This window comes from Macrotis lagotis, chromosome X (genome assembly GCF_037893015.1).
Source record: "Macrotis lagotis isolate mMagLag1 chromosome X, bilby.v1.9.chrom.fasta, whole genome shotgun sequence".
NCBI lineage: Eukaryota > Metazoa > Chordata > Mammalia > Peramelemorphia > Peramelidae > Macrotis > Macrotis lagotis.
Genome location: NC_133666.1, coordinates 494351928 through 494378752, shown reverse-complemented (window position 1 = coordinate 494378752; position 26825 = coordinate 494351928). Strand labels below are relative to the sequence as shown.

Below are 26825 nucleotides of genomic sequence, written 5' to 3'. Positions count from 1 at the left end.
AGGGTAAAAGGAGAGAGAGAATAGAATAAATGAGAGTGGTGAGGAATACAGTGGAGGGAAATACAGCTAGTAACAGCAACTGTGGGAAAAATATTGAAGCAACTTCTCTGGTGGACTTATGATAAAGAAGGCAACTCATCCCAGAGACAGAGCCACTGGAATCTGAACAGACTGAAGTACACTTTTTTTCTCTCTCTCACTATTCCTGATATTTCTCTATCTTGTGGGGGGGGAGTGGGGGGGTTATATTTATATAAATATATATATATATATATATATATATATATATATAATATTATTAAATAAATAAACCTAAAGAAATTTTTTTAAATAGCTAAACTTTATCAATACATGCAAAGGAAAAACTTTCTTAGTGTCTTCTGAATGTCCTACCAAGAAAAATGGGTTTAGAAGCAGCTACCAGCATAATCTTAACATACTATATACTTGGATCCTAATATAAATTTTACAAATAAGAAAATTTGACTGAATAGTAATCCTAAATGGAGATTAGCTGACCTCTTTGTTATTAAGAAAAACTAATAATTCAACAGTTATTCGAGTAAGAAAAAAAATTTTAAACTGTTTCAGGAAAATGAGGTAATCTATGAACACAATACTTTCAAAACTGAGATAATCAAGTAAAAATAAAGCTGGCTTTTAAAAAATTTTTGCAAGGCAAGTGACTTGTCCAAAATCACATAGCTAACTATATCTGACACCATATTTGAACTCTGGTCCTTCTGACTCCAGGCTTGGTGCTTTATCTACTGCACCATCTAGCTCCCCCTAAAATAAAGTTTGGAATAAAATATATTTCATTACAATGAAGTTATAATTACGAAGCTCTAATGAAAATATGTAATTTGATTAACAAATTCTCTGGGGATTTTATGAGGATTTCTATAGAATAAAAATCAGAGTATCCTAGAGATTAAGGGAACTCAAGAGTCAGTTATTCTATTTTTTTATCTTCTCATAAGACTGCAAAAAAAATTAGGGCTTACAACATACTTCTAATTTCTTAAATTAAAAACAATTGAAGAAATGTATAGATTTTAAACAATAAAACTTCTTGTTAAAAATAAAGAAATTAAGGGAATCAAAAGATTTCACCAATAAGTTCTCTCTTAAAAAAAAAGTAAAAACTAACAAAACCAAAAAATGGAATTTTGGTTTAAAAAAAAACCCTATAAATATTTCTCATGCACATAACTAATAATCACCAAAATGTAAAAATCACCAACTATTTTTTTCCCTTTTTTCTTGTCTTTCAAATGTTTGAAATGTATGCCTAGCCAAGTCAGGACAAGATCAGATTTTTTTTCCTGTCCTGAGATAGCTGTAAACGCCATCTTCCTGCTAGGAATCAGAACCTTTTATCAAATAACTGCGCAACATGATTCACTGGATTTCAGCTCACAAAATTCCCAGCACATTAATATTGTAGATAGGGGAGAATATGGCTAAGAGAATACTTCAGGACTGGGCATAAAACACTTCTAAGGTTTTATATCACCACATGAAATTTTACAATACCACCTATCATGAAAATCATAAACCAGGAAGCTTGACACCACTTAAAAAATTATATTACACATACACACACACACACACACACACACACACACACACGTGTGTGTGTATTTGTGTATATATATATATATATATATATATATATATATATACATATAAATTAAAAGAGCAAAAATTTGATTAAATTATATTGATGATGGCAATAAAGGAGAGTCTTTTTTATACTTCCTCCAATAGAGTGAGGGTCCTATGGAGTAAAAATTACAGAATCACAACAAGAAATTATTTTAAAACACATTTTTTAAAGATCTACTTAACTAAACCAAGTTTATCAAAGTTAAAAAAATGTAACTGACAGGGGTGTTCATGTGCTACTGAGAGTTCTTGTGCTACTGAGGGAAATGGGAAACAAAAGCTCCATCGTGCACTTTGGAATAGGCTGCATTAAGGTTTCTTTGTGAATACGCTGAGAAATATTGCTGTGACATATCTGGAAAGTGTTTTAAACAATATGTTACAGAAATACTTAGAGAAGCTACAAAGAAACTGGGATAAAATTTGTTTTATACAACACCTTTCATCCCAAAGCACTTAGCCAAGTAATGAATTCTGTATTGCCAGTACAATGAATCTGTAAGCAAAAAAGCAGGTGCCCTTAGTATGCTTAGTAACAGCATGCACACATTCTTAGTATCTAGAATTAACTTTCTATTTTCTTTCTGATTTCCACTCTTTCTTCTTCTTTTAGAAAAGAAGAATTTTAGTTAGGCTATCATTTTTAGAGAAAGCAACTCATTTAAAATTTTCAACTTGACCACTAATGGAAGAATATGTCAATTCTAATATTATTCCTAGAAATGTATGATGAGTCACAATATTATGAAACTGGTACCTTCCTGATATATAACTTGCTCATTTCAGTTTGTTTGTCAGAAACCTCTTAGAGTACCATTTTCTTCGAAGTAGCATTGCTGGAACCCATAATGTCATCTATCCAAATTAATGAAAAACCCAGAGGTATTGATGGCCTGCAGGTATTTCAACGTGGCTTTATCTATGTTTATCCAATAAAACAGATAAACTATCTAGTTAAAAAACTTTCAATAATAAAGCAAGTAGAAACTGCTGCTGAAATAACCAGGTATAGAAATATAAAAATGGCCACAAAAGAAGAAAAATAGTAACTAACAGACACGTATTACCTTATGCATTAGTTCTTCCTTTGCTTTCTATCTCCATTTAAACAAGATATTTGCAAAAACTATATATATATATATATATATATATATATATATATATATATATATATATATATATGTATATGTATGTATAAAACCATTTCTTCAATATTTTTCTTATGTACTCCATGACTTCCATTCACCTAAATAAAAAGTCTATTAGGGAACATGAGCCACGCTTTTTAAAATGCTCACATATACAACACAGAAAGGGCATTTAGAAAATATTTTCTGAATTGAAATAAAAATCCCAACAAAAGATGACATTATTTACATTGGTTAATTGATCAATGTTTTCTAGATCAACTGGGCTGTAATTATTAAAATTGCTCTCTGTTAGGAGGGAGCTAGAGGTAGCTATGATACTCCCTATGTTGTAACTTTTTGTACTCAGATAAGACTTGCAAAACGAATTTGAAACATGAATGTGATAAACTATTAGAGTACTATATTACTAGTACTTTGGGATCGAAGAGGATCACACTAACCAACCAAATGACTGGAAGCGTGAGTTGTACAATATTGTTTAGTATAGTGAGGGGTATGTTGTACAAGGCTATCCTTCTCACTTGCCTGTAACAAAATATGGCCTTATGGCAGGACTGATAGGAAACAAGACTACTGGTGATTGGTTTGTCTGCTGGGGGAGTCTCTTGGCCTTGAATTGGTTTTGCTGCCTCTCATATCAGTGAGGCACCATAGTGCACCATGAATACTGGGAAAGCACTAGCATGTGATTTTTGGCAACTTGTCTTGAAATCCTTTGTAATCCGTACAAAAACTAGCAAAATCTCTTGCCATTTTCTTCTCCAGTTAGACAAATATGAAAAATACAGAGAGTCATTTTAGGACTTACATGAACTAATGGAAACTGAAGCAAACAGTCAGCAAAGCAAAAGACACAATAACTACAATAATATAAACAGAATGAACAACTTAAAACAGTAAAGAAACAGAAGATTAGGGAATAACAAAGATAATCAAAAGAACCCTTCCTCATCTTCTTTCCCCATTCCTTTGCATAATAGATGAGTGCACAGGTTTGAACACTGCATATAATACCAGCTATTTCTGATGTGTTGATTCCTTCATTTAAATTTTTTTTTCTTTGAATAAGAGATAACTCTGTGGGTCAAGGTGAATGAATGGTGGGGAGGAGAAGGAATTCAGAACAAAATCTAAGTGATACATCAATAAAATATCTCAATAATAATCTATTTTAAAAATAAGAATTGTGGTGGTCAGATATATGAATTAGGGGCATTCCCTGTTTTTGTTTATTTTTATCATTTATGAGTCTCTACAGCTTTTTTAATTTCTTTATTAGATAAAGTTCTGTAATGAACCCAAACTTAAAAAATGCAAGTAAGTATTGCAAGTCACAATAATGTTAAAATAAGTTAGAAAATTTATTATTAAGTCAAATGGTACAATTTATATAACTGTGATGGCTTCAGTTCCCTTGTTTGTATTCACACTATTAACCTCAGTCTTATAAAATGACTTTTCTATGGTATTATTTACCCCACCAAATGTGATTAGAAAGACCTACTTTCATACAAGAATGAAATAAAACTGATCAAAAGCATTTCATGTTTACTTCTAAAGTTTTCAAGCACATAGTATCATGGATCAATTAATATAATACTATGAGAACAAACAGCAGGCATACAAAAAGAATATCATTCTAATTGCAATCATCCACATATTTGCATTCAATAAGAAACATGCCCTTCAGAAACAGCATTGGTACCTTACCAGCATGTAAGTAAGCCAGGTCAGGGTTTTCTATATCAGGGTGCTGTTCTTTCAAGTGGTTACGGAATTCCACAGGAATGTTAGTTCCATAGTCACATTTGGGGCAGTTGTACATCTTGACTCCTTCATGTTTACCCGTATGTAAAATGTGTTTGCGGATATTTTCTGCACAATTTGATCTAAAAAATAAAGATAAAAACGAAATCTTTAGGTCAAGTCTGGAGCCCATCTTTTAAGTTTAACTTGAGCATATCTAAGGAGAACTTCATTTACTTGATTGTGCTTTACACTCTCATAATACACAGGCTCTAGGATCACATGAAAGGAAGCATTCCCAACCCATGCTTCATCATCCTGTACAAATCTTGTACATAGCTACTAGGGAACTTGCACCAAGGAATTTCCAGATGGAAAGGTTTCTCTACAAATTAGAGCAAATTCGTTACATTCTGGTGTATAGGAGGGTCCTAAGGCTGGGAAAAATCCCTCTTGAATTAAATATTCAAGGTTATAAAGGTAATTACTCTACTGAAGTACATTTATTAATATTAAAAAAGTTCTCATTCTAAGGTTAAAAACTCAGTCTTTTATAGTTCATAGAAATGGAAAATATAAAATTCCAGGTACTAATTAATAAAAGTGGAGAATTTGAAGACATTACCTTAACTCTGAAAAAAACTTACTCTCCAGATGGAGAAATACATGTTCATCGAATTTAAAACAATTATTTAAAAAATAGTAATTAATTTAAAATCTTTTTGAAAAAAACTCTAAAGGTCTGGAATTCAATAATTCTTTTCATTTTGAACTTTTGTGTTAAATAAGCATTTCAAAAACCTAGATTTTTTTTTCAAGGCTCCAATTAAATAATTTTGTGTGAAAAGGAACTGCATTTCCTTTGACGATGGCTAGTAATGATAATAAATTTACAAATATATGTGTGTGTGTGTGTGTGTGTATATATATATATATATATATACACATATATATATATATATATATCTCCACATATTATGTGAATATACCTATAAAGGAAAGTGAAGATTGTACCATTACCTTGTATTGTCTTATGACAAACACAAACCAAAAGAAAGGTTGTAGAAAGATATAGTAATGGCATTTTGTTGGTGGAGTTGTGATATGGTATTCTGAACCAAAACCTCTGTTGTAATTATTATTATTATTACTATTATTATTATTATGTTAATCACTAGGAAGTAATTGATTAAAAACAAGCTCTCATATACTCCAAAATATTTATAGCAGCACTAAGAATGAGAAACAAAGCAGATCCCCATCATTTGGGGAAAGACAATACAAATTGTGGAACATGAATATAATGGAATATTATTTTATAAGAAATAATGTGTGATGAATATATAGAATCATGGAAAGACATATATAAACTGATATAGAGTGAAGTAAGCAGAGCTAAGAGAACATTAAACATAATAAATTCAATAATGCCAATGGTAAGATCAACAACCCCACCAAATCAAAATAAATGCAACAAAATGACAAATATCAAGTGGCACTCAATTGAAGAGAAGAATAGACCCCCACCTATTCCCTCTGTGGAGGTGAAAGGTCCATCATACATGTTTGCAGATTCTTTTCCATTACACAAATTGGTTGTCCTTTTTTTTTTACTCCCCAAATCCCTATTTGTTATATGGGACAGCTCTCTGCTAGGGGGGGAAGAAGGATACATGGAATACTATGGGAAAGTTACAGAAAATATCATAAAAAATTAAGAGCAAGTTTTAGATCAATTTCATGGTTCTTCAAAGCATAAAATTCTATTTTTTATTAACTCAATTGATTCTGTGGACAATCCCAAATAATTCTGTTAACTGAAGTCTTCTACTTTATTTTCACAATGTACATACCATATTAGAGTCACCCCTAAATGCACCATTGTTTACTGACATTGGGGAGTAAAAACAAAAAGCTAGTACTGTACTTAATTAGTACTGTTTATTGGAACTGTCAATTTTGTGGTACTACCCATATTATTTCCTTGTACAAAATGCTAGGTATTAAAAGTCACCAAAGCCAATCACCTGTCAAATGAAGAAATAAAATTACTAAAATACACATGTTTTAAGGTATAGTGCATACTTAAAACTGAGGAAGAAATAGCAATGTATCCTGCTACTGAGTGCATGAAGAAATGACTTTGGAAGCAGAATAATATCTTATTTTCAAGAAGGGCGTACCCTTGACAAAAATAAGCTGATATCTCTGAGAACCTAAATAGAAAGTAGACTATACAATAAAACAGTCAAGACAGGGTTGCTAAAGCAAGAAAGTGGGAGGCCTAAAAAAGGTGTTTTATTATTGTTTTTAAAAATACAGAACAAAAGGGAGAAATAAGAAACGGGGGGACTTGATAAATTACAGATCATTTTGATAATCATTTATTGATAACAGTATGCTATATATCTAGATAGATAGATAGATAGATAGATAGATAGATAGATAGATATGATTTCTAGCAGGCTTGAGATGGTAGACAATTAGGAAGGAGAAGGCCAAAGAGTAACTCTTTCCTACTTAAACTCATCAAATTGTCACAGGCAACATTTCAGATTTATAAAGAAGTTCCCTGAGTATGGAATGAATAAATGGGATCTACAATGAGTCAGTCATGGGATCACAGAGACAATCTCTGAAAGTCATTCAGTAAAAGCTTCTTTGTTTTACAAATAAGGAAACTGAGTACTAGAGAGATTCAGTGACTTGCCCAGTCACACAGGTAGTCAGGGCCAGTACTCTGTGATTTCAAACCCATCATACTTCTCTTTTATACAAAGCTATTCTTAGTCTACTAGGTCAGAAACAACTTTAGTATGATGACCTTAAAGTTTTACTACCTAATAAAGAAAGTAATAAGAAATGCTTTAATCTTGGATACAAGCACAATTCAAAGAAAATGTTTCATCTGTGTATTGCCAGGGAATAACATCAGTTATTAATTTTTTTTTTTAGTATGTTACTGTTAAGAGGCAGCTAGGAGTATTGGGCTTGGCACCGGGAAGATCTGAGTTTAAATTTGGCTTCAGATACTTGCTAGTTGTGTGCCCTGGCTAAGTCATTTGCCTCAGTTTCCTCAACTGTAAAAAATACTCGACCCAGCTGATGAGAATGCAATGAGATGTGACTAAGCTCTAAATACAGTGCCTGGGGGCAGCTAGTGGCACAGTGGATAGAGCACCAGCCCTGAGTTCAAATCCAGCCTCAGACACTTAATTACCTAGCTGTGTGGCCTTGGGCAAGCCACTTGACCCCATTGCCTTGAAAAAAAAAACTAAAAAAAACCCAACTAAATACAGTGCCTGGCAAATGGTAGGTACTATGTAAATGTTAACTATGATGATGATGATGATGATGATGATGATGATGATGATGATGATGATGATGATGAATGATATACATTAGAGTTGAGGGGAGGGGGTGGGAACATGATACAGAAATAGTTCTGTATGTGGAGTAAGAAGGCATGAGTTCAAATCCTAATTCTATTATCTACTTGTGCTATCTATGGGCCTAAGTTTCTTTATCTGCAAGATGAAAGGTTTGGGTAAAGTTACCTTCTAAGCCTTTCTATGTTCCTATGACTCAGTGAAAGGTTAAAAAAGGATAAAGTAGATAGTAAGTTTATAAGAGGAAGAGGATAAACCCCTGAAGTAGACAAAATTGCAAACCAATGAATATTGTTTCTGTTAAGGTCTTGAAGGATGGATAAAATTTCAATGGGCAATGACAAATGAGCTTTAAGTATTAAGTATACTTCAATTTTAAAAGTGTGGACAAAGGTAATAAACTTAGTGAGGTTGGGGGCCAGAACAGGATGATACAACAACTGTATACTATAACTATATGTATTTATGTCTTATTTCATGAATTTAATTATAAATTTAATTGGGCCAGGGACTGTTTCTTATCTAAATCTATACCTAATATATTTATACTTTTAAGAAAAGAAATGGGTGATCATTCAAAGGATTTGACTGGCAAGAACATGATCAGAGTTTTACACTATGAAATTAATATGGTGGCAGTATATCGTGGAGCATGGTGGAGAGAATGGAGGGGAAAGAATAATTAATATTATTATAGTAGTAAGGGTGATTGATAGCTGAAGGGAAGAGGAGAGGACAAATGGTAAAGAGTAAAAGAATCAATATGATGATTATTTCACCAAATACAAAAATGATTCTCAGGTTATTTTGAGGAATGTAGGACTCTGTAACCATACACTAAATGGCCTAAATATGACTACTACTTTTTAAGACTCTGTATTTGTGTCATTTAACTTCTCCTTTGCTTGGATACTAACAACTATCAGTTTATATCGTTGTCCCCATCAGTCTTTTCTTTTAAAATGATTTGGGTTAAAAAGTTTATTAGAATTTTAGTAAAAAAAAAAAATGTCCTAAAACTGCTTTCACTGAAAAGTGGAATTTGCACATCTACTTATATTATTCAGAGACCTTTTTTCCTTCCTTCTTTTTTACCTTCCTTTCTTCTCTTGCTCATTCATTCATATTATTTATTTATTTATTTGTTCGTTCGTTCGTTTGTTTGTTCATTCACAATTTAGTCATAAATATGAACTTTTGTGTCCAGGGTAATTTTTGTGCCCTTGTCCATCATCTAGTGGTTTCTTGTTTTAACTAATTATTCTTGTTATGTTTGTCTTTGTTCTTTGTTTTTCCTATATTAGTAGATAAATTTCAAAAATTCTAAGTAGGGCAGCTAGGTGGTGCAGTGGATAAAGCACCAGCCCTGTAGTCAGGAGTACCTGGGTTCAAATCTGGTCTCAGACACTTAATAATTACCTAGCTGTGTGGCCTTGGGCAAGCCACTTAACTCCATTTGCCTTGCAAAAAACCTAAAAAAAAAAATTTCGAAGTATTTTTGAACATGACATCTGAGGGCAAAGACCCAGGTTTACCCTTCCCTAGAAAGAGATCAGAGAATTGATGGTATGATATTATAGAGAGGGTGGTAAAGAAGGAACTTCTCAGAATGCAAAATAAGGATCATTTGGTATGAAAGGTCAAGAGAATTACTCAATAAAACTGAAATGATCATCATGATGAAGTCTGGAAAGTATATTAAATATAGAGGTCTTAACTGTCCCATTCAGGTCTACATAAATCCATATCCTTCTAAGAACATATAATGTCCCCTAAAAGATAGTTGTAAACAAAAAAAATTGTTATTTCAGTTTTTACACTTCACATTTCATCATTTTCTTTACTGTTAATTTTTATTAATTGCCCTCTACATAGTAGGTTTTGAATAAATGTATCTGATTTTGCTGAAATAATGAATTCTCCATTATCAACATCTTCCCAGAACATAAATCATGTATTTCATTCTTCTTATTTGAAAAATGTTAACCTCTTTGACAAGAACTTTTAGAATAAATCTATTCCGTGGTTTTTTTAATTCAAACCAAAGCAAAGTATACTCAAGACATTTTCTCTCTGGAAACAGGGTTTTTAAACTGAAATATGTGAACTTTAAAAAAAACTGTTTTGATAACTAAATTTCAATAAATTGCTTCCTTTGTAGTCCTATGTATTTTATACATTTAAAAGAATCATTCTGAGCCAGACTGCCAGAGGAGTTCATGAAGCCAAAAGAGCTTAGGAGTCCCTTGGTTAGAGCATAATTCTTCCCCCTCCAAGTTGGAGTCCAATTAGATACATTCTGCAGTTACTCACTCTTCCCGCTAGATGGCGATGATTTGAAGATGAAATGCTCAATTTATAGCTGACCAAAAGGATTATGGATAACAATAATGATAATAACAATAACAACTAGTATTTAGATAGTGCTTTAAAGTTTTCAAAGAGAGTCATCTATTCTAACTCTTCCATTTCACTAAGGTCTAGGGAGATTAAACTTACCTAAAATCACTGAGCGCAAATGACAGAGATAGAATTTGAACCCAGGTGCTGTAATGTCAAATCTATCACATGCTGTAAGAAATTGCATTTTTTATATCAAAAAGACTAGAAAATTAGCAACAAGTGGATTACAGTAAAAAGAAGTAGGAATTAATGGCCTTAAAAATAATAAAAACCTCATGCCCTCCAACAAACACTTTCCAAATTAAATATTAGAAAAGAATTCCTGCAGAAATTAATATATAGGGGTGAGAAAGATTTTGAAGAAGTTACATAACCCTTTGCATCTTTTCCAAATTTATAGAATGAGGGTATTAGATCCAATGACCTCTAAGGTCCATTCTAATTATAAAAATACCAGATTTTAAGAATTACAAATAGTATGGTGGTACATACAATTGCAGTTAAGGTGCAGTTAAGTGGCACAGTAGATAGAGTGCCAGATCTGGAACTAGAAATACTTAATTTTCTGAGTTCAAATCTGTTCTCAGATCCATAACTAGTTGTGTGACCCTGGGCAAGTCCCTTAACTCTTTTCGCTTTAGTTCGTCATCTGTAAAATGAGTTGGAGAAGGAAATGACACCCACTCAAGTACTTCTGTCAAGAATATGCCAAATGGGATCATAAAGAATAAAATGTAAGTAAAAACTCACAATAAACCCTGGAATTATTGTGTTTTTTAGAGGTGATGAAGTAGGCAAAGTTTCTGTGGTCTAGTGTCACTAGAATCAGAAAGATCTGGATTGAAGTTCCGTAAGATACCTGGGTATTTTAAAATGCTATTTAAATGCTATTTACTATTTTGTTTTTTACCTTTGTAAATCTGGCTGTTATTTTAAAACAGCAAAATAGTTGTTGATCTGTCTTGGTAGAGGGATGTTCTCCAATAGTATTTCTCTTCCACAATGAAATTAAAAGTCTGAATCACTTTTCTGTTCCTCATCTAAAAGAAATGACTAGACTTATTTTTTTTAGGTTTTTTTCGAGGCAATGAGGTTAAGTGGCTTGCCCAAGGCCACACAACTAGGTTATTATTAAGTATCTGAGGCTGCATTTGAACTCAGGTCCTTCTGACTCCAGGGTTGGTGCTCTATCCACTGCACCACCTGGTTGCCCCATGACTAGACTATTTACTAACTGATGCTAATTATCTACATACAAGGATGTGACTTGAAAGAGATTATATAACAAGGATTTTGTAATCCAGCATATTATACATTATGGAATTGACTCTAAGGGATTCACTCTGAAGTGAATGCAAAACTGAGTTTCCAGGTTAAATAATATCATATTTCATTGGATTCCATTTTTAAGAAGGTTAAAGTTACTTCCCAGTTTTAATTTCCTGAAGAATCATGACAAAATGGCTTCATGAATTTGCTAATTTTATTTTTAAAAATGAATTCCTCTGTTGTCAAGGTAAATTGAGGTCCATGGTAACTTTTATCTTATCAACTACCTGGGTACTGATTTAAGAAAACCCTCAATGCAAAGATTTTGTAGTCAGAAACATTAAAAAGTGTTTATTCATATTGCAGAAGGGTTCCTTAAAAGAATATCTTCAGTGTTTAAGTATCACTAACTATTCCACCGAAAGATTAGTAGAAGAGAAACTTAAAAGACAATGCTAAGAGATACTGCTAATTAAAGGTTAATTAGAAGTGAAGATAAAACATCTCTCAAATAATCCAAATTAATGGGAAAATAAGAATTGATTTATAAAAACTGGATGCAAATGCAATTTCTCAAGGACAAGACTATTTGATACACAAGTGAAGCAATAGCTGTCAAATTTCTTACCTATTGTACAACCCAGCACAATGCTTTGACAGAGAAAACATACCTGAATTTATATACATTTGGTTCCACTCATGGCACTATTTACTCTTGCTTTCTCAAATTACATCCTATCAATTTTGGTCCATTTCTTCAAACATAAATGTTCTTTTCAATTCTAAGTGTATTCTAATATGTTAACCATTTCATTCAATTTAACATTAACAGGAAGTTTATTCAGTATAATCTATTATATTCAGAGAAATTATGAAAAGACCAAAGAATGCTAAAAATACTGGATAACCCTTACAAACTATGATTCTACTTTATTACAAACAGGTTTTGTAATCTTTTGAACATAAAAAACTGTAATGAAATACAAATGAACATATTTTTTCCTTAAACTTAAGCAGTCTTAAAACAATCTTTCTACTTCCCTTAGCTCCCACCATAGTATCTTTTATACTGTAGTGACTCAATATATTTATTTTTGTAGAATTAAACTCAATCCAGGCTACATAGAAATTAGTGTCTTTACACTAATAGGGGGACTTAAGGCAAATAACTTCCTCTGATCCTCAATTTTTCTCACTGACAAAAGATATTTTAGGATTATGAAAAATTTGGGTGATTTTAAATGATTTGTTTTAGTTTGGTTCATAAGATCATATGGTTTAGGTAAAAATGAAATTCAGGTCCTCTATCTGACAAAAAATCCAGTGGTCTATATAGCATTCTGCCTATCTTGAAGGCTAAAGTAGAAAATTCTTTAGTCTTCTTCACTAAAAAAATTAAGATGATTCGGTTTTAAAAAGTAATCTCTATTGACAAAGGTAGAAATTACAATTATGAAATTAACTGTCCATGGCATGAACAACACATAATAATAATATAGGTTAAAGAAGACTAGAAAAGCAAAATTCAAAAATCAATATATAATTCAGGAATTCTTATACACAAGGGAAATTTCTTTGAATCAACTATTTTATGAGAAGAATCACTGGGAAAATAGTTATCAACATGTAGACACTAAAGAAATCTACATATCAACTAATAATTATGTGTATTTTTGCTATCATCATACTAATTAATTTTAGATTACAAAAACCAAACAACCCAATAAATTGCAGAATATTGCAGGCTATGTAGGCCTGAGCAAGTGAATTATCCTTTTTTAACTCACTTTATTCAGTTTTAAAATGGGGAGAAGGACAGTACCTACATGGCAGGGTTGCGGTGAGGACAACATGAGATCATATCTGTAAAACCTTTAGTACAGTGCTAGGCACATAATAGAGGTTTCATGAATGGTTATTTGTTTTCTCCTTCCACTCCCTGCCCAGAATAGGAGCCTAGGAAGGAGTCAAAAACACAAAATGGTTCCTTTTCCTATGGAGGGGTCCATTGATGTTTATATAGCAATAGTGAGAAGGTAGAATCACCTCCAAATATTAATGCAGATTTATGTCCCTTTTTTACTTTTTTGTTTTTTGTTTTATATTTTTGCAAGGCAATGGGGTTAAGTGGCTTGCCCAAGGCCACACAGCTAGGTAATTATTATGTGTCTGAGGCTGGATTTGAACTCAGGTACTCCTGACTCCAGGGCCGATACTCTATCCACTGCACCACCTAGCCATCACCAATGTCCCTTTTTTAAAATGAACTTTTATTGCTATCTTGCTTTCCTATTTTTTATGCCTCCTAACCTTCCCAAAGTCATCTTTTATAATGATTGGTTGTATGAAGCAAAGGAAAGTGAAGAATCTAGGATAATTCTGAAGTTCTGAATCTAAAAGACTAAAAGGATGGTTAGTGATATCTCTGATAGAAATGAGTAGTTTTAGTAGGCAGGATGGAGATATAAATACATTTTTTGGAAAGGCTGAGTTTAAAATGTCCTTGAGTTATTCAGTTTGAAATGCCCAATAGGCACTTGGTACTGTGATATAGAACTGAAGTTCAGGAGAGATAGTGAGTCTGGTTTCACATACAGAGAGAAATCATCCCTATAAGGAAGGTAGTTTAAACCCATGGGAGCTAATGTGAAGACTACTTAGGAAAAATAAGGAGATAGATTATAGAGAAAGAAGAGGTCCCTAGGATAGAATCCTGGTGAACACCTACAGCACCAGACCAGGCTATGAATGACAAATCATCAAAGAAGACTAGGAAGGGAGGAAGACCACGAGGAAGCCAAAAGAGAAATTAGTGTAAACCAAAACAAAACAAAACAAAAAAAAGACAGAAATGAGTAGTCAGTAGAGGATATTCAAATATAGCAGATAGAACAGGAAGGCCAGAACTGAGAAAATAACACCAGATTTGGCAATTAAGAGTTTATTGGTAAGTTTGAAAAAAAGTGGTTTCAATTGAGTTATGAGTTCAGACAGAAGCTATATTTTCAAGAATGAGGAGGAAGAGAAGGCAAAAAATGTCAACTATTTCAAGGGGCATGGTTGAAAAAAAGAGGAGAGATACAGAAATCAATAGGTCCATTAAAAAGTTTTTATTTTGTTTTGTTTTGCTAGAAAGGAAAGGAGATATGGAGACAAGTCAAAAGGGGTAACATGATTATTTACTGAAGGGACTCAAGTTGTAGAACTTATTACTGCTAAGTTTCTTTCCAGACTGGCCAGCAATTCTAGTGAAAATTGGACTTCAGCCCTGGGTAATTTTTGTTTTCAGGTTTATCCTATCTTAGGCCAAACCCTCTACATATGCATTTAATCCAATAATTTTGCATTCTATCCAGCTGACTGTATTAACAATTCCATTAGAATATAAGCTCCTTATAAATTGGGACTATTTTATTCTTTGTCCCAATATTCCTAGTATTGAGCACATTGCTTGGAACATACTAGATGATTAATAAATATTTACTGATCAACTGAAATCCAGAGAGTTCGAAGAATTAAACTTAAGAATCACCCAAAGGGCAATGGAAGAGGCATGTTAGGAGTTGGCAGCAAGACATAACAAATGAAGAGATAACCAAGAGAAGTAGTGTATGTCATCAAAAAGATATACTGAATGGCACATCTCTGTGATTATAGTGCCTGCAAAATCAAAAACAATTGATAATTTTTTTAATCTATATGTCATGTGGGGGGGGGGGAATTGGTTGACCATATGGCAAAAGCATTGAGTCTACCTACCTGTTCCTTTGTTATCTAAATAATTTTAGAAGAACTAGAGTGGTCCCCAATATGTTGGGGAGATTCCACATAGAAGATTTTCTGGAAAATATGGACAAGAATTGCCTAGTATAAGAGAATATAGATGAATTGTGATATGATTTTTGATGAACAAAAAGGCAAAATTTTTGAAAACAGGCAAAGATATCAGTAGCATAAGCAGCAAATCTCAGATCATAATTATAATAAATAAAGTGTCTGATAGAAATAGCTAATGAATATGTCCAATCTGCCAAGTAAGCTAATTTATTTTTATAAAATTATTTTAACTACAAATTTTGAAGAGAACTAATGTATTTTTTTTAGGTTTTTTTTGCAAGGCAAACGGGGTTAAGTGGTTTACCCAAGGCCACACAGCTAGGTAATCATTAAGTGTCTGAAACTGGATTTGAACCCAGGTACTCCTGATTCCAGGGCCAGTTCTTTATGTACTGCACCACCTAGCCGCCCCTGAACTATAGACAATGATTTTTCTACTACTAATAAAAACACATCTGCCCCCCCACTCCCACCATTATTCAATAAATTCCATTGCTTTCGTTTTATGTCTAGGATCAAATGTAAAATTCTTCTTTGGCCCTTAACAACTTACTTAGTCCTTTCTTACTATTTTTTAGTCTTATATTTTATTATCCTCAAATTACTCTATACATTAATATTTGTAAAAAAAAAATGAACTGAACAATAGCACTCTAATTGTTTCCCATCAAGTTGTGTGCCATAAAATAAAGAAAGAAAGAAAATATTGTGTTAAAAAATAAGGTGGGTTATAAAATAGAGATGATACATTTCATTCTGGTATGGAATGAATATCTGCTCTATTCTTTGAAAGTTCATTTGAAGGAGGTGCTATTATTTCTAAGTATGTATATTTATTTCCCAAGAGATAAGAGTTAGAAACTATTCTAAAGATTTCAGTAGTGGTATATATCTTCTCAGTAAACTAAATTTTAAATAGCATAGTTAAAATGAAGTCATTCCTGAATGCCAGAATTATTGTAGGTATATCCTATGAACTCCAAAAAATTTTATCTTGTGAAATTATCCACAGTAGGAATAAAATGCTATCACTGTTTTATGTATTACTTCAACTTATTTATGATGTTCAAATCTAATTCTAATTACCACTGAATTTAGGTTTTTAATGTTAACAAATTATTTGGAGGATTTTCAAATGTTGAATTTGAATTCAATGAAAAACACAAAACAAATACATTTTAACAAAAATATTAACATGTTATTTTTTTGATATAAATATGAGGATAAAAAATATTAACGTGAAGGAAAGGAATCTACAACCATCTACTAGAAATTAATTTTTATTAGCTAATGAAAAAAGGGGAAGGTTGGGTAAGGTCTATAATAAAGGGAATACAAGTAGAATGCTTTCTTCAAGCTCAAAAGCAGGTCTGCATACAATACACAAAGGCAAGATAAAGGAAACAAAAGCTACTCAAGTATAAGTCAAAAAAAGTCAAGAGATCATCAAGTGTGTATGTGTATCATTTTTGAATGCTAGCCATACATAAAGAGAAAAATGCTTTGCCTCAATCATAAAGGTCACATAGTTTGGGTCACATAAAACATATTCTTAAAACCCCTATTTAAATGTCATTTAATCATTAGTTTCAGGCAACATACTGAAATTTCTAGGAAACAAAATTCTTATAACCACTATATTTATTTTACATGGAGTTAGCCCATATGACTAAAAGTTATTTACAATATTTTCCAATTGATGCAAAAGCAGAAAAAAGTATACCCAATTTACACATATCATCATACCTGAAGTTTTACATTTTACTTAGCAAACAGAACAGGCTTTTAATCCTCTGCTAAAGAAATGGTAGATCCTTTATCCTCCTTGGTAAATGATAAAACAAGTTTAAACAAAATTTAGACATCCAACTAAGTAAGCAAAGTCATCCTAAGGCCTTTTAAGTACAAAATGGTAGAAAATAAATAGAAAATAAAAACAGGAAAGACCTGAAAAATTATTTATAAGTAGTTTTCTCCATGAAAGAAAGTGGATCTATCATATTAGCACTATAACACCAGTATTAAATGTGCTTAAAAAATTACCAAAGAGAACAAAGATGGAAAAAGCAGTCAAACTGGAGTAAGTATATTCAGCAGTTCTGAAATAAAAGTGATAAAATTCTGAGGTTACTGAAGGATAAAAAGACAAGGTTTTTGAAAAAGACAAAGATATCAGAAGCATGGACAAGAAATCTCAGATCATAATTATAATGAATAAAAGAAGAATGATAGAATAGAAAAAGCTAATGAATATGTCCAATCTGCCATGTAAGCTAATTTATTTTGTAATATTATTTTAATCAATATAAATAAGCCCCCTCTAATCACTAAAATAACTTTTATCCTAATAACAAAGAAAGAAAAATAAAATTACTTTAACAAAGATGTATGGTCAACCAAAATAAATGCCTGCATTGACCAAAAGAAAATATAGTCTATCAATTGGTAGGTAGTGAATTTCCATCATGAATCCTCTGGTTGTCATTATGCTGCTCAGTTGTGCCAAAGTCTTTGAAAATTGTGTCTTTAAAATCTTAAAATTGCATAAACTGCTTTCCTGGTACTGTTCACAACATCTGACTTTAATTCATACAAATCTTCCAAGGATTACCTAAGAAAGATTTCTAATAGCACAATAGTGTCATATCATCCTTATAAATCATAACTTGTTCATTCATGCTGCAACTGATGAAAATTCCCTCAGTTTCTAATCCTTTACCACCACAAGATGGAAGCTAGGTGATGCAGTGGATAGAGCACTGGCCTTGGAGTCAGGAGGACAGGAGTTTGAATCCAGCCTCAGACACTGTACACTTACTAGTTGCGTGACCTTGGACAAATCACTTAAACCTGATTTCCTTGCATGCATGGTCATCTCCAATTGTCCTTATACATATCTGGCCACTGGATTAAGGTGGCTCTGGAGCAGAAAGTGAGGTTGGTGACTCAGTACAGTGCTCCCTTACTCAAATATAACTTATGTATTTGTTATGGCATCACCTCCCTGAGGGTCTTTTTTGAGAATGAAGGACAAACATCATTATCTTCATCATCACCACCAGCACAAGAAGAGCACATTAGTTGTTTAGGACTAATCCTCTCCAAATGTTATTCCCCTCTTTCCATCCTCTTATTTTTTCCTGTTCAGTGATATATATTCCTATAGACTCTGGGTCAGTGTTTATATGTGAATGAATGTGTGTAGGAATTTTCTCTTCTTCTGACCAAGTCAGGTAAGAAGGAGATACAAGTGTAACCTGGTCTCCCTCTCTGTACTTACTATTAAAGACTTCCATTTGCACAAATATGATATGAGATTATTTTCCCAATTCTTCTCTCTTCTCCATCCTCTTCTTCTCCCATTCAATTTTTCTTTTTAAATTATCAAGTTTACACATAATGAGACCAGAAGCAAATTAGGAGAGCATGAAATAGTTTACCTGTCACATCTATAGATAAGACAAGAATTTATTGTCATACAAAGTATAAAGAGCATTATAAAATGTAAAATGAATAATTTTTACTATATAAAGTTTTTACACAAAATTAGAAAAGCAGAAAACTGAGCAAAATTTTTTTAAAGTATGTCTCTGATATAGACTTCATTTCTCAGAGATATATAGAGAATTACACCAAATTTATAAGAATACAAGTCATTCACCATTTGATAAATGCTCAAAGGATATGAAAAAGGAAAACAAGTAAAAGTTATCTATAGCCATTTTAAAAATTTATCTAAATCACTACTGATTAGAGAAATGCAAATTAAAACAACTCTTGTTTTTATTAAAAATAACCTTATTAGATTGGCTAATATGACAAATAATAAAAATGATGAATGTTAGAAAGTGGGGGCAGGCAGTAGATTGAGCACTGGCTCATCAGGAGGACCTGAGTTCAAAATTGACCTCAGGCACTTAATAATTACCTAGCTAGGGCCTTGGGCACGTCATTTACCACCATTGCCTTGCTGAAAAACAAACAAACAAAAAGAAAATGGGAAAACTAATGAATTATCAGTAGAGAAAAGAACTGCTTCAACCATTATGGAGAACAATCTGGTAAAATGCCCAGGGCTAGAAAACTGTATGTACCCTTTGATATAGCAATTTCATTGTTAGTTCTTTTTCCCAAAGAGATTTCTTCAAAAAGGAAAAAAGAACCGTAAAAAAATATTTATAGCAGTTTTTTTCTGGTGCTTAAGAATTAAAAATTGGGGTGATCACCATCAGTTGGAGAAGGGCTGATCAAATTGTGACATTTGGTTATAATGGAATATTAATGTGTTACAAGAAATAATATGTAGAATGATTTTAGAAAAACCTGGGAAGAGTTATATGAACTCATTGTCACAAAGTGAAGTAAGCAAAATCAAGTAAGAACCAGGAGAATATTATACATAGGAACAGCAATGTTTTATGATGAAGAACTATGAACAATTTAGTTATTCTCAGCAACACAATGATCTAAGACATCCCAAAGAATTCATGATGAAAAATGCCTTCTGCCTCCAGAGAAAGAATCAATGTTACCTGAACACAGACTGAAGTATAGTATTAGTGTATAGTACAGTACAGTACAGTATAGTATAGTATAGTATAGTATAGTATAGTATAGTATAGTATAGTATAGTATAATATAGTATCTCTTTCTTCCTTCCCTTCTTTCTCAGTCTTCTTGCACAAATTGACTAATATAGAAATGTTTTATATGAATACACATAAATAACCTATACAAGAAAGGCAGAAAGGAAAGAAAAGAAAAAAGGAAGGGATAGATAGATGAGGAAGGAAGGAAGGAAGGAAGGAAGGAAGGAAGGAAGGAAGGAAGGAAGGAAGGAAGGAAAAGAAAGGAAGGAAAAGAAAGGAAGGAAAAGAAAGGAAGGGAAAGAAAGAAAGAAAGAAAGAAAGAAAGAAAGAAAGAAAGAAAGAAAGAAAGAAAGAAAGAAAGAAAGAAAGAAAGAAAGAAAGAAAGAAAGAAATTCCTAATAAATTCTGTCTCTTTCCATATATATTTGTGGAATCACTGGGATATTTGAAAGCCTAACTACCTGGGAGGATCTGTCAAAGTCTGTGCTCCTTTGGTGTGGTTTCTGAGAATGCAGGGTAACCCCTTGTCACACTGAAATGCTGGAACACAATTTTAATACCAGAGTAAAATGATAACTACATATCTAACAAATAACATAAATATGCTGAATAAAAATAATGAAATATAAATAGTTAATACAGGGTTACCAAAGTTTTCGTGTACTGATAAGCTTAAAAACTTACAGTGCTTAAAGTGTAAAACTTAAAAACTTAATACTATACTAAGGCTTTTGGGACACTCTTTATATCTAAAACTGTAGGTTTCCAGGCAACATAAGTTCAAACAATTACTAGTCAATGAAATAACTACACAAAGTCATTTGTAAGAAAAATTTACAGCATATGTATCTGAAAAATAGTTCTAGTTCTAGAGAATTTTGTTTAAAGGTATGTTTAAACATATATATATATATTTTTTATTTTTAATTAGAATTATTGATGGTTGAGGAATCTTAATCACTCAATAAATGCTACATTTTAAATGTTTCAAAACCTGAATTTTAATAAAAACATTTGCAACTCTATCTTGCCTAAAACTGCATGTCAGAATTTGTACAAACATGATCTCTGAAGTACCATATCTTCAGCATGTTTTATAGAAGTAAACAGGGCAATCCTTCTAAGAAACTTACTTATCATTTTGTGTTTTACAAAGAGAAAATTATCTTCAAACCCATTTGGGATTAATCCTGATGAAAATAAATCAATGCATATTAAAGCTTTTTCCCATTTCTCACTTACAATTTTGTAAATGTGTAAAGAACTATGTGCTGTGTCATAACACATAAAAGATGAATATCATAAGCTGCTAAAAAGAATCCTATCTTATAAGCAACAAACAAAAACTTATGAGTTAGCTGTGAAATGAATGAGCAACTGATGAATTATTGCTCCTATTTCATTGCTGTTGAACATATCCCACTTTACTGTATCTAAATTATATTGGTGACCAAATATTCACAATCAGTTTTCTAGTATGCAGCTAACATGATTTATTTAATTGTTACAAACTGGGTTCTTAGGAAGAAGTTCACTAATTTTGCAGCTAGAGTGCCAACATATCTATGAATATGGAATGCTTGTAAATATTGGTTTGAAATCCAAATAAGAGAGGCAAATCATTCAATTCAATCTTCATGGAGCACTCAAGTGACAAAAACTTATAGAGTATAAAGTGTATAAGTTACTTTATTATTTTTGTATTACCAGAGGCAGGAGAAACAACTTTTCCTATGCTTTGAGGACTTATTTTCAAGATATAGATATAGATAGATAGATAGACAGATAGATATAGATATAGATATAGATAGATATATATACATAGATATCGCAAATTCAAAAAATGATACATAAATGAACTTTATATTAATTTTATTTCCTCAGGTTATTAGATTATTGAAATTTGTTCTTCACTAATTTAGTAATCATTCTAAAATCTCTTTACTTGTTAATCATTCTTCCATATATCCTATAGCTTTTCAAAGAACAGTTAAACAACTTATTTACTTAATTATTTTACTAATGTTTACATTGATGTAGCAGTCTGCCTATTCCTTTTCCTCTGATACAATAAATCTTGGGTATGCTCCTGCCTTGAAAAAGTGTGTTGCCCAAAACTGATGTTCATTAAAGAATGGATGGAAAATCAACCACCTAGAATAAGTTATATAGACTTATAAATCTAATAAGAGATGTGAGTTCTCTTCCCACTCTGGTATTCTTTGTTTTCCTTTCAGTTCATTCACTTTTTCTACTTTATTACCCCCCTATAATGTTTATATTCAACATGACCTTGATACATATGTTATGAAAGGTAACAACTACTCTAAATCCAACTTCTTTTCTTACTCCATTCTTCTGAATTCTACTATAAAGAATCCAAATAAAAACATTTAACTGAGAAATGCCAAAGCTCTCTTCTAATAGTAAAAATAACCATATAGAAGAGAAGTATAATCAAAGGAGACATTTTTCAAATTAAGCTTAGTGTTTGGAATAGATGATGAACTTTTTCTTTAGACTACAATGTACTATGCACAAAGTACCACTACCAACCAGCATGCATAATATTAAAGTTAGGTTTAATGAGTCATATAGATGGAAAAGTTTCTCAGTTACTAAGGCAAATTCAATTGGCATGATTCAGCTCTTAAATGTCTGAATTTGCACATATCTTCATTTTTAATCAGCAAATAAACAAATTTAAAAGTTTTATCCCTTTTAAGAAAATAGTCAATCTTTATAGTCATTCAATAGATATGAAGAAAAATCAACATCTAATTTCCCTAATTTTATGACTTTTGAGCTGAAAACAAAAAGCCCAAGGAAACTTTATGAACTACATTAAGATCAACAAAGATTTCTTAGTACAAATAAAGATATTTTACTTATTTTAGATCTGACTGGAAGCCTGAGCAATTTTTAGAAGTGAAATTAATTCTACCTTTTGATTCCATCTTCTAATATGACCTTTCTATCAAATTAATTGACCACTAGTGGGAGCAATATTTATGTTTCCTTTAGTCTTCTGAGTATCTGATATGCTAGTAACCAGTTGCATAGCCCTATTATTTCATCTCTATGTATTCATTTTGTTGGATTTTGGGTTTTGGGTATCTGTGCATGTGAATATATAGATATGTACACATATATGTAGCTAGATACAATGATCTAAAAAAAATTATCAAAATAACCATATGGAAGAGAAATGTGATCAAAGGAGACTTTTCAAATTAAGCTAAGTGTATGAGACGCTAGCACATTCCATTGAACCCAAGAAATCACTGGGATCATACCTCTGGAAATAATCAGTCAGGGCAAAAATGATAGGTGGTGGCACTTCTATTTGCAAAGAAAAGGAATGCAGAGAGCATGTCCTCGAATGCAGAGAGCATGTCCTCGAATACAGAGACCAAAGAGCTTTTTGCTTCGACTTTCATACTTTTACAACAAACTACTGCAAAGACTAATGAAGCTGGGTCTGAAAATTCTTTTGCAACCAAATCCAATGGCTGAAAATCAGCCCCTACAGATGTGTATATTTGTATGGGCAAAGATCAACTGACTGGCATAATAACTGCACTTGAATTAATTACTGGAAAAACATAGACCAAAAAAGTGCATTTAGTTTTGGCAAAAAGGCATTTCCTCAAAGGACCTTCAAATTAGTCATTTTGAAAAAATTATGAATCTATAAATCATGTCTGTGCATCTATAAAAGATAATTCACTATGGCTTTTCATATTATAAGTGCTGCCTGTGATTTAATTGTAAAACATAAGTGTAAAGTGTTACTGAACAAAAATCCGTTATCCATGATTCATAACATTTCTCCCAGTCCATTTCAGGACCTGTTTTAGATATGACCACACATGGAAGTAATAGCTATGAAATATTTTTAAAAAAGTTAAATTTTTAAACATGACTCAGTGTACTAAAGTATCTATTAGAACATGGCTTACTAGGCAGATTTTCAGATCTAAATCATATATATCATCACATGCTTATTAACCCAAGCAGACTGTCAGAGGGGAGGTGGAAAACAACTTTATTTTAGCTATAAAAATTTAAATAGTGCATAAGTGACAGAGAGGAGATCTGATTTTTCACTTGGAATACATCAACAATAGGAGATGACTTGACTTCTGACCAAAGTAGGGTTAGCATGATGAGGTAAATGAAGGGCCAAAACACAAAGGTGAGTTTCTTTGCAACAAAATACTGCAAAAACTAATTAAGTTGGGTCTGAAAATCCTTTTATACAATCAAATCCAACTGAAAATCAGTTTGTTTATACACACACACACACACACACACACACACACACACACACATTTGTATGGACAAACATCAACTAATTGGTATAATATCTGTGCTTGTATTAACTGTGCTCTTTGGAGAGGTATCAAAAATCTTTTGTAAGTTTAAAACTATTTTATCACATATGAAAAAACCTAGAGAACACAACTTGTGAAAGATAAGAAAGACCACTGGAATTATTTAATAATCTATGTCCTTTTTTACAAAAACGGTCTACGTAATCCTTTTAAAAATAATAACCTGTTCATTTCAGGCACTGCACAATACTTCCCTTTGTCCCTTGTAAGTCTCTCAAATGTCTTATTTTAAAGGAATATATAGTACTCCCGGAAGACATTTTCCCATTTCTATTCTCTTCAACTCCTGTGAGCCCTTGTTCTGTGTGATAAGGCAATCTCCTTCGGGATCTGAGCTGTGTAGTTTCGCACCACGAGTGACAAGGACTCGACTTGAATAACTGCTGTGCGCAGGTTGTAATTATGTCAGCTGGAGTGTTGAACAAGGGGACTGATTAATGTGAGCCCCAGCCCAGGCACAGTCCCTATCAAAACCTTCGTGCAGGCCAGCAGTGGGGATGGGTTAAAGCAAAAAGACAAAACATGCTGTATCGTCCATGATAGATGAATTGCTCCAACAGTCTTCAGGCAGATGTTCCAGGACAGTATAATATACAATTACTCTGCCTTATCACCTTCCCAGGGACAATAAAGCTTCCTCCTTCTATAGCTCATGTGAGTGAAGGCAAAATTAGTTTTACTTTTACAACACTGACTCACTTATCATGTTGCCTTGATTGTGCTTTTACAGCTAAAGAAAACATATATTCCACTTTTAAACTAAAAAAAAAATCCTACCCTTTTTACAAAACTGGAGGCTTGTTTTGAGTCTCTTTTACATCACACAATACAGTTCTTTAAATAGATGCTTAGTTAAAAATAGATACAAAAAATATAATAAATGTGCTTTAAATGTATATATAAATACTCCAAGACACAAGAGGTGTGAACTATATGATTTTATGACTGTAAACCATATTATTTTCCAAAGGACAGACAGAAGCCAACTGAAGGAACATGTATACTAAGACAGACAGACCTATTCACACACACACACACAAACACACAGAGAGAGACAGAGAGACAGAGAGAGAGAGAGAGAGAGAGAGAGAGAGATCGTTCCCTTCTTCAACAATGCAATTGTGCCAATATTCTTTTCTGTACCTTTATATTGTTATCAGGTACAAGGCTCCTCACAACTAGAAAAGTGTTTTCCAAATGATATTCCCAATGTGGCTATTCTGTCTCTGATGTCGATATCTATTTTAAAAAGTTACATTAAGATCATTAAAAAGGGTTCTTCTTTAAGTTTTGATGAAATATATTGAATTCAACAACAAATATCAGGAACTAATCTTGAATTATGTCCTATTAAAGCAGTAGAAAGAAGATTAAGAAGTGTCTTGATGCACCCTTCTAACACTTCTCTACTCATGTCAGTAAATAAATAAGTAAATAATTGGTGACACTCATTATAATAGAGGGTTTCATTATACAATAACACCAAGTTAACTTCAAAATGTTTTTGCTAGAGTGAAATTGGCTGAAATCAAAGGGAAAATTAGACAGTACAATAAGAGCCTTTCAAAGGAAACTCTCTAGTAACTATAATTTATAACAATAAATGGTATCCCTACTGCAGAAAAAAACAAATTTCTTTTAAAATGCTAGTAAATGTCACATATACAACATGAATAGCATACACAAACTGAAATATATATATATATAAATGAATATGTGCACATACAACACACACACACACACACACACACACACACACATATATATATATATATATATAATATATAATATGCTTATATATTATTTAAATAACACTTATATTACATATCACTAAACTTGTTAGTGGTACAAGACAACTGAACCATGATTTCAGTACATTATAGCAGCAGTTATAATGCCCCCTGGTTTATGATAACAAACCATACTTTACCTCACTCTTAGAGATGAGATTTTTCTTTCTTTTTTTCCCCTTCACATTATAAGCACACAAAATGAAAAAAAAAACCCAAACTGATACTTATTATCTCACCTCTCTTGGTATAAATGTGTTCTAAGAATTATTGTTAAATATTGCTAGAAATATGAAAATTTGCAAGGGATAGAGTCAACCAAAAGGACTGAAAGGGAAGGAGCCAAGGTCAAGACCACATTAAGTAACCTGCAAAGGCAGAACTCAAACTCAAGTCCTGTGCCTCCAAATCTGACATTTGTTCTATAAGACAGAACTTCTTTCCAGAGGCTTTTGTGTTTGTATTCTGGGAGATATGTTGTACCATATATTTATATTATTCCCTTGGAAACCCCAACAGGTTGTTACTTTTTCATTTTCATATTACAATGCTTTCAATAGAATTCAACCCTAAAATCTGTGCT

General features: G+C 32.3%; 1 protein-coding gene across 6 annotated transcripts in view; it reads right to left on the bottom strand.

Annotated features, from left to right (window-relative positions):
- Window positions 1-26825, bottom strand: part of ZNF407 (zinc finger protein 407) — a 654777-nt gene that overhangs the window by 186428 nt on the left and 441524 nt on the right. For all 6 annotated transcript variants that reach the window (XM_074201492.1, XM_074201497.1, XM_074201498.1 and 3 more), the window contains exon 8: window positions 4533-4711. In XM_074201492.1, coding sequence (XP_074057593.1) covers window positions 4533-4711 — 179 coding nt within the window. The remainder of the gene's footprint in view (window positions 1-4532; window positions 4712-26825) is intronic.